Raw genomic sequence first — 9505 nt, 5'->3', positions numbered from 1 at the left:
GCCCGGCTGGGGGCGCAAGGTCCGGAGGCAAGGGGGCCGCCCGAAGCCCAAGCGCTACCGGCTTCACGGTTTGCCGGGCAGCCTCCAGACCCTGCACCCCCGGCTGGGCGCTTCCCCTCCCAGGCTCCAGCTGCGCTGGGGAAGCGCCGGCCGGGGGCGCAGGGTCTGGGGGCTGCCCGGCAAACCGTGAAGCCGGTAGCGCTCGGGCAGCCCTTTCCGCGTGGCTGGGAGTGGGAGGGAGGAGGGGGCAGAGTTAGGGCGGGGTTTGGGTGGGTAAGGGGCGGAGTTGGGGTGGGGCTGGGGGTGGGAAATGGGCGGGGCCAGGACCCCGTGGAGGGTCCTCTTTTTTTATTTGTTAAGTATGGTAACCCTATTGTCACTGACTCACAGGCTGGGTGGCCTACTGAGGTGAGTCAAGGGGTGAAGGTGGCGCTCCCTCCCCAAGCCCTTCTGCGTGGGGACTGGTCCAAGCCACCAGACATCGTTTCCTGAGCTGCCTGGCATTGCCGCTTGCCCCCAAACATTCCTCTGCAAACTCCTGGCGGGGGGTGCACCCCACAGTTTGAAAAACCTCTGCCCTAGAGATTGCACATGGGCAACTACCTCAGCGTAGTTACACTGGTGGCTAAAAACCTCAATGTAGCCAAGGCCTGATTTACGAAAGGCAAACAAATGGAGGTCTGCCTTTAGGCAATGTGTAACACTCATCAGTGTGTGTTGTGTGTTCCCCTCAGTGCCCAATGTGAGTTTGTTACAGCCCCCAGATACAGTGCCTGGCTCTTTTGCTCAAGCTGCAGAGACTCAAGCATCTAGCTCTGGAAGTCTGTGGTTCTCAGTGATCATCACAAATGCATGACCGTTCCTCTTGCTCTGCAATCGATTTGATCTTTTCTAAATATACATCACTAATATACCAATGTTCTTAAGCAAAAAAGATGGGTAAAAACTGGGTAAGGCTCTTACTTTGTTCTTCCCATGTCCTGTCGAAGCTTTGCATCCAGCAAGACAAGCTGACATGTACGTGATTCCATTGTCTCCACAGACAGGATCCCACTGGTTTGTGGCACATTTGCAGTCAGAGTTGCAGACAGAAAATAAGGTGGTTTCATGACGTGCAACTGGTTTGCTTACGAGGTAAATTTACAAAGGCATAACATTGTTTTATTACAAAATCCATGTCTCAATTAAACATTAAAGGACAATATCACAAATTTGTCTGTCACTCCTACTTGATACCCTCATTAACTAAACTAATATTCCAGGTAAACAAGCTTAAATTGTTCCTATTCTTGTAACATTGATCTTGTGGCCTCAGCTTCCATCCCATGTACATTGAAATACAGATGACTACTGGGTTATGAAAAATTCTATGACAAAGAAAGGGATTTCTGCCCATTGTAGCCCAGAAAAATCAGACCTTTAGTTCTAAGACACAGTGAAATTCTTGACACTATCTGTGTTCAGTCCCACCATTCTAGATGCCTAAAACCACACACCCTAAAACTGTTATTCATTTTTTACATGAATTACACTGACACAGTTATTCAATTAAGATCCATACCCCAAACTGATATAATTATAAAGCCCCCCCCCCCAAAAAGTAGCAGTAAGTAACTTTCAAACAAAGTATATCGATATAAAAAAGAGGGCTACATTCTCATCTGGTGTAAATCAATCTAGCTCCATTACAATTTATACAAATTTAGAATCTGACATTTGCTAATGCGATAAATCCTTCAATATTTGTGGAAGATACACTAAGGACTACAATGGTGTATTTTTATTCAATCATGAAAAAACATTATGCAGTTTGTAATGCTTCTCTGCTACCAGAGAAAGGAAACATGCTATATAATACATAAGATGTATACATACCCATCATAAGATACTGTCAGTCCTGCCACTACATGGTTCTCACAGCCCACAAAAAAGTATGAGATGGTTATGAGAAAAGCCATCAGTGACATTCCAAATCCAAATTTTGTAGCTCCAATCATGCCCATTTTGTATTTCTTCATTATGAGCCCTCCTAAAAAAATCCCAATGCTTACAGCAGGTAAAGCAGTTACTCCTGCAATAAAAGAGAGAGGAGGGATACTGGAGAGGTGTAGTCACATTCTGTCACCCATAACAGATTTAACACATGAACTGATTGAAATTGGTGAAAATTTTCATAACATGCTGCCTGAAAAATTTCATCAATTTATTTCATGTCTCAAAATACCATGACGTTTCAAGGGCCCAAGAATCTCCCCTAATACTTTTGCCAATGAACTTGTGAAAAATACATCTAGATCTATGTAATTAAGGACCAAACTCTGTCCCAACTCGTGCAGCATCATGAGAGGGTAAGGGCACATAAGGCACCTCCTTATGCCTTTGTGTTGACTACCTGTACCACAGGTTGCAGCATGGAAGAGGAAGTTGGATCCAGAGAAGTGCTAGATTTTCCCTCCCACTGGAAGGAGCATTGGCTTTGTCCGCTCCAAAGTATCAGCCAGAATAGCTGCACCAGCATGTTGGGTGACATGCACTGCACCATGCAGAGGCCCACTGTGGAGTACCACCCATTCAGGGCAGTGGGGACACCAGGAGGCAGACAGTGGCAGACGTCTACCCTAGCAACTGTATATTTTTAGTAAATGTTTTGTTTTGTTTAACTGTGTGTTGGTCCTCCTTCCTAATGATGAACTGAAGGTGCTTTTTCATTCTTGACTGGGCCGAAAGCTTCCTATTTCAGCTTCCTGTACAGAGTTTATAAACCAGACTTGTTCTGACCTCACTCAGGATGGAAACACTTCCCTTTATCTCACAAATGTTCTGAAGTATGCAGCAGGCGATGACTATATGAACAGTGTTTGCCACGTTGGCATCCAGACAGCTGCAAAGGCAGCACCAATGCACTTTCAGTTTACCAAATGTGCACTCCACGACCAGTCTGCAGCTACTTAGCTTGTAACTGAATTCCTGTTTTCCAGGATCATTGATGTTGGGTACAGTTTCATGAGCCAAAGCAGAAGCAGGTATCAGGGCTGGCTCTAGGATTTTTGCCGCCCAAAGCAAAAACAATTTTGCCCCCCCCCTTCTTTAATTACCCCACCCCCGGCCCTGCCTCAACTCCGCCCCTTCCCCAAATCCCCAGCCCTGCCTCCTCCCCCCAGGCTCTCAAGCCTAGGAGGGAGGGAGAGGGAGAAGCGGCGCCCTTGCCGTGGCCACTCGGAGTCTCCCCCACCTCCCAGGTTTGCTGGCCAGATTCCATCCAACATCTCACAGAGTGCATACTCCACTGCATACCCATTGATCTGCAATAAGGAGCAGAAGCAGAACCAGATAATCATCCATTTACTCCATGTTTTCCACCCAGTTTTGTAGGGAATAACTGTGAAGGGCAACATGATCAGGAAGTGCCATAGGCAAATGTGTGAAAGCAGAAGACCGTACCAACAAAACACAGCAAAGCAGTTCCTAGAGTGTCTTTCTGTGATGCACAGAATCCTGGAATACTGTTCCTGAAACATTAAGTGCTAACATTAAGTATCTACAGCGATAGTGTGGACACAGGTATACGTGTGTGCACAGCTTTGTACTAGTGTCCAGCACAGCATGCATGTGTATATGTATATGGGAAACACACACAAGTATGAACATGGCATGAACATAAACCAGTACTCGGATATGCGCACAAGTATAGACATAGCCTGTAATACTCTGAGATTATGTCTCACGATCTGCCACCTGGTGTGTCTGCTCCAAAGTTGCTCATGACAAAGCCACAATAGAGTCCTTAGCAATTCTGTATCTTCAAAGCTTCATGCAAATTTATCCTGGCAGCCATCTATTACAATTTTGGCTCATGAAAAGGAAACAAAGAGAGACACATTACAGTCACCCTAACTGTCCACCACAGACTCAAGCTCTATGGTGACTTTGTATAATTCCATCACAGAAGGGGACTCTAATTCCCTTTAAAAATCTCACCATGCTCAATAAAATGCATATCAAAATACTTTCCCAAGCACTGTAACACTCACCTGTTACAAAGTTAGACTTAGATGCGGACTGTCCATACTGTTGTTCCATGTATTTTGGTTTGTAAGTCAAGAAACCAACAAAGCTACTGAATTGTAACAGTGAACAACACAAAAATGTTACGTACATTCTATTACTCAATACTCTTTTCAGAGAGCTAAAGAAACCTGAAAGAAACAATATACAATTTTATTTTTTAAAATGCTTGGCATAATTATTAGTAAATAATCAATGAGATTCAGAACCAGATCCTGCCCTCAGACACCTATGTGCTTATCCCACTGGCTTCAGTAGGATTTGCAGAGGAGTATCTGAGGGCAGAATCTGGTCATCAATTAGAATACAGGCTGTGAAATTACAGTAGAATCCTCAGAAATGGTAATCCTAGAAACTTCAGTGGAGACATGCCAACTGAGGCCCCAGTCCACCAGTGAGATCTACACAGAAGGTCCCTGGGGAAATTGAAGTCAATGGGGCAGCACACAGGTCAAAGGGACTGTCTGCTCACATGAACTCACTGCAGGATCCAGGCCTAAGTGATTTCACCATGGTTCCTCTGTATCTTGTGTCATGTCTTACATTGGAACCTGTAGCCAATGATTTTAGTTTATTGTTCATTTATTGTGTGATGTTATGATTAACTAACATGTTATGTCATATATCGGGGTGGCCAACCTGAGCCTGAGAAGGAGCCAGAATTTACCAATGTATATTGCCAAAGAGCCACAGTAATAAGTCAGCAGCCCCCTATCAGCCCCCCTCTCCCCGCTCCCAGCACTTCCTGCCCACTGGCAGCCCTGCCGATCAGCGCCTCCCCTTCCCTCCTGATCAGCTGTTTCGTGGCGTACAGGAGGCTCTGGGGGAAAGGGGGAGAAGCGAGGGACCAGCAGGCTCAGGGGAGGGGGAAGGAAGGGATGGAGTGGAGTGGGAACAGGGCCTGTGGCAGAGCCAGAGGTTGAGCAGTGAGCACCCCCCGACACATTGGAAAGTTGGCACCTGTGGCTCCAGCCCCGGAGTCGGTGCCTATACAAGGAGCCGCATATTAACTTCTGAAGAGCCACATGTGGCTCCAGAGCCACGGGTTGGCCACCCCTGTCATATAAAATCATTGTATGCAAAACAGAGTTAAATTGTAGGATTATAGAAGTATAAAATAGATCAGTAGTTAGAAGGGATAATTACATAGTAGGTATCTAAGTAGGAGGGCTGAAACACAAGGCCTACAGGCTAAGACCTGTAAGATTTTAACTTAGCCATACTAGGCCATAAACTTAAGAAATGCTTGACATAAGTAAGTGACCAAAGAATGACCCTATCCCCCCCCCCACTAAATTACAGGAAAAGATATACCAATGGGTGATATTGTGAAAAATTAACAGAATAAATTTTTGCTTACAAGATATCCAGTAGTCACATTTTTCTAACACATGCTCTAACCGCAGGGTGCACTACCTGCATAAATGCTAATGAGGTATAGTCAGAATCACATTATAAAAAGAGGGTGCCCAGATTAGGAAAACTGAGTTCCCTGTGGGAAACTCCATTAGGAACCATCCCTCTACTGATGATCAATTGGCAAGGCAGCCATCAGACCTTAAGAATATCATTAAGGCTGTGTGAGTATAACGATATTTTTAACTTGTGCATAGATCTTTATAGAATTTTTTATCTGCTTAGGTAATCATAACTTCAATTGTAACTTTAACAAAACTTGTAAAAGAGACTAGACCATGTATGTGTAAATGTGCGTGTGGTCACTAACCGTGGTCTTTACGTGTTCCTAGACACTCTAAATCTGAAGCAAGTAGCAGAGGTAACGTTCACTCTGTTGCACGTGCAACTCTAGCCACCAGAGTCAAATCCACAATGGTGTAATACAACACTACTAAATTCACTTTAAATAAAATAAAAGACTACAGAACTGAACCAGAATAGAAGAACAGAATACACAATGTCATCTTTTTTCTTGCCTCTACCCTCCCACATTCCTGCATTGAGCACAATTCAGCCAGAATGGAAAATCAGACTTTTTGTATTTTTCATTGCAGACAGTTGATTTCACATTTTCCATTAAATCTGTGATGATCATGAAAATAATACAGCATGACTTGCTGGGAAAAGAACCTTCTGATTTTTTTAGGCTTACCCATCACTAATTTTAACACAGATTTTAGTTAATTTTGGTCATTCATTTTTCCTCATTTCCAGTTTGGTTCTAGTGCAAACTTTTAAATGTAGGTCCTGATTATGTAATTGACCCAATGACTTCAAATAACTGGGGGGGGGGGTATTCCTGTGTTACATTGTATTGGTAGATTTCCAGTTTTGCAGAACATATGAAACACTTGCCTTCTGAAGTTACTGACCACTTCACTGGCTGATGATTTTCAGATTCGTGATGCCTACTCTGGTGTCCTTTAATTTTAGAGAGATCAGATGAAATTTTGTCATTATTCTCTTCCTCCTGCTTTTTGAGACTCTTTGGCAGGAAACAGAATGGTATGGCAGCAATGAGATTAGTTATTCCAGCTACAATAAAACCAAGCCACCAGGCACCTACCCACCGGGAGTCTTTTGGAGTTATGGTTATGCTACCTAGAATAAAATGAGAAAAAAAATGAATTCATGAATTAATGAAGAAAAAAAGAGACACCCCCCTGTAATTGCTGGGAAATCTACATTATACACTGGAAGGAAACTCAGTATTTTCAATATTTAATGAGCTATATTGAAAGATGACATAGAGCAAGCAGGGCACCAGCAGTCATATAATATAAGAACGGCCATACTGGGTCAGACCAAAGGTCCATCAAGCCCAGTATCCACCTCTGACAGTGGCCAATGGCAGGTTCCCCAAAGGGAATGAACAGACAGGTTATCATCAAGTGATCTATGACCTGTCACCCAATCCCAGCTTCTGGCAAACAGAGCCTAGGGACACCATTCCTGCCCATCCTGGATAATAGCCATTGATGGACCTATCTTCCATGAATCTATGTAGCGCCCTTTTGAACCCCGTTATAGTATTGGCCTTCACAACATGCTCTGGCAAGGAGTTCCAGAGGTCGACAGTGTGTTGCATGAAAAAATACTTTCTTGTGTTTGTTTTAAACCTGCTACCTATTAATTTTATTTGGTGGCCCCTTGTTCTTGTATTATGAGGAGGAGTAAATAACACTTCCTTATTTACTTTCTTTATACCACTCATGATTTTATAGACGTCTATCATATCCCCCCTTAGTTGCCTCTTTTCCAAGCTGAAAAGTCCCAGTTTTATTAATCTCTCCTCATACAGAAGCTGTTCTATACCCCTAATCATTTTTGTGGCCTTTATTTGAACCTTTTCCAATTCCACTATATCTTTTTTGAGATGGGGCGACTGCAGCACCCAAGGTGAGGGGGCACCGGGATCTGGGAGGGACATGGGGGCCAGGGTTGGGCAAGCCACCAGCCAGCAGAGGGCGCTCCAAGACTGGAAAAGCTAATTCCCTGAACGACCGGCAGGAGGTGCCGCGCCGGTGAATCACCGCTTCACTACACCCCCTCAAAGAATTCTAGTAGATTGGTGAGGCATGATTTCCCTTTACAAAAATCATGTTGACTATTTCCCAACAAATTATGTTCATCTATGTGTCTGACAATTTTGTTCTTTTCAATAGTTTCAACCAATTTGTCCGGTACTGAAGTGAGGCTTACTGGCCTGTAATTGCCAGGGTCACCTCTGGAGCTCTTTTTAAAAATTGGCGTCACATTAGCTATCCTCCAGTCATTTGGTACAGAAGCTGATTTAAATAATAGGTTACAGATGACTATCTGTACAGATGAATATCCTGGTTGGTGTTGTTTTTCATTTGCCTTCACACATTTGCTTACTTGTATGATTCAAGGCTACATGCCGCAGAATTTATGGTACTTTTGAGAACATGGGAATCTGATATAGGTTTCAAGCAGAGTCCCACACACACCCTAGATCTGCTAGGACACAGTACTTTTTACTTATAACCTTTTTTCTTATAGGACCTTCCAGCAAAACACTTAATCATGTGCTTAACTTTAAGCACATGAGGAGTTTCATTGGCTTCAGTGAGATTTGTCACATACTTAAGTCCATATTATAGAGAATGTGGGAGCTGCCTGCAGTATTTTTATGAATATCATATGTCCATTTATTTGCTGGATTGTTTATCTATTGTTTGCTATGTGACTACCAAAGAGTTAAGTCATGCAAGAGCTGGGTACACTGGACTGAGGAACAGACAATGGCTTCAAATAAGCCCTACTGCTGGTACACAAATACAATAGAGTTGTCAATTTCTATTAGGTTTTACGTCTACCTTGCTAAGGGTACTGCCTGGCTGGTGATTCCGTGTGTGTCTTGACAGGGTAGGGAAATCCAGGCAGGATATCTAAACAGAGAGCTTTGTCACTGATAAAAGGATAGCCTCTGATAAGACAGTAAGAGACAGGGATTGATGGGTCTCCTAGCTTATCTCAACTTGCAAAGCAAGTGTGGGGGTGCCTGGATAAGCAAGGCCTGCCTTAGCTTAGCTTAGGTAAGGTATAGCTGTATATAGACTATTTATTGTTTCTCTAAATGCCATGGTTCTGAATCAACAATGCTTTGCTTTAAGAAACCTGCTTGGTCAGTGTAATAACCACTTGTCGAAGCTCCTGAAGGAAAGTCTGTACGAGGGTCCAAAACCCCAGTTGAACCTGCTAAGAAATCATGGTTCGTCCAAAAGGGACTGCAGCTGAAGGCCAGGTCTCATAGTGAGAGAATTGCATGATTCCATCCCCAAAAGAAGTGGAGGTAATGAGGCCCATCACCTGAGAGATTGCACTCTAGGAGACCAGGAGCAGTCCTAGCTGTAGTTAACCCAGTGACCATGGCCTATTTGATCAAAATTTTGTTGGGATCAGGGCCTTAAAAAGCAAAATAAGCAAACACCTGTATGGGGGCACTGTAAAAGTCTCATCCTGCAAGCATATGCTCTTATATTAGGCTATTTCAAGATCACCAATGGGTGTTACATTTCAAATGTCTTTATTATCACTATTTATTTATATTACACATGCACAGATGTTTGCAATGGAAAAGAGTGGGCACACATGCATCTGTGTGTGAAAATTTGAATGCACACCAATGGACACCCAATAGAAGCCCCTTCGAAAACATCACCTAGTATATTTTCTTTTTTCTTTGACCCGTAGTAAAATTTGAAGTCAGTAATAGAGAGTAATATTAAACAATTAACATCTTACATGCTCAGCCAACATTTGAAATTAACCACCTAAAATGAAAAATTGATATGCTAGCCAAACCCCATCAGTAAGGACATGACTCAGCAAAGCATTCAGTGAGGGTGCGTAAACACATACTTAAATTTAAGCACGTTTAAATGCTTTACTGAATAGGCATGGATTTAAGCCCATGCTGAAGTGCTTTCCTGAATTGGGCCTAAAATATTTCCCATAC

At 43.3% G+C, this 9505-nt stretch overlaps 1 protein-coding gene across 1 annotated transcript in view; it reads right to left on the bottom strand.

Annotated features, from left to right (window-relative positions):
- The window catches only part of LOC117883175 (solute carrier organic anion transporter family member 1B3-like), a 43402-nt gene that overhangs the window by 11440 nt on the left and 22457 nt on the right, over positions 1-9505 (bottom strand). The window contains exons 8-11 of the mRNA XM_034782261.1: positions 6379-6624; positions 4032-4196; positions 1876-2071; positions 964-1126 (exon numbers count right to left, since the gene is read on the bottom strand). Of these exons, the coding sequence (XP_034638152.1) occupies positions 964-1126; positions 1876-2071; positions 4032-4196; positions 6379-6624 (770 nt within the window). The remainder of the gene's footprint in view (positions 1-963; positions 1127-1875; positions 2072-4031; positions 4197-6378; positions 6625-9505) is intronic.

The sequence above is a fragment of the Trachemys scripta genome, chromosome 1, assembly GCF_013100865.1.
Source record: "Trachemys scripta elegans isolate TJP31775 chromosome 1, CAS_Tse_1.0, whole genome shotgun sequence".
Classification (NCBI taxonomy): Eukaryota; Metazoa; Chordata; order Testudines; family Emydidae; genus Trachemys; species Trachemys scripta.
Note: the sequence above shows the minus strand (reverse complement) of the source record. Positions and strands in the feature narration are given on the sequence as shown.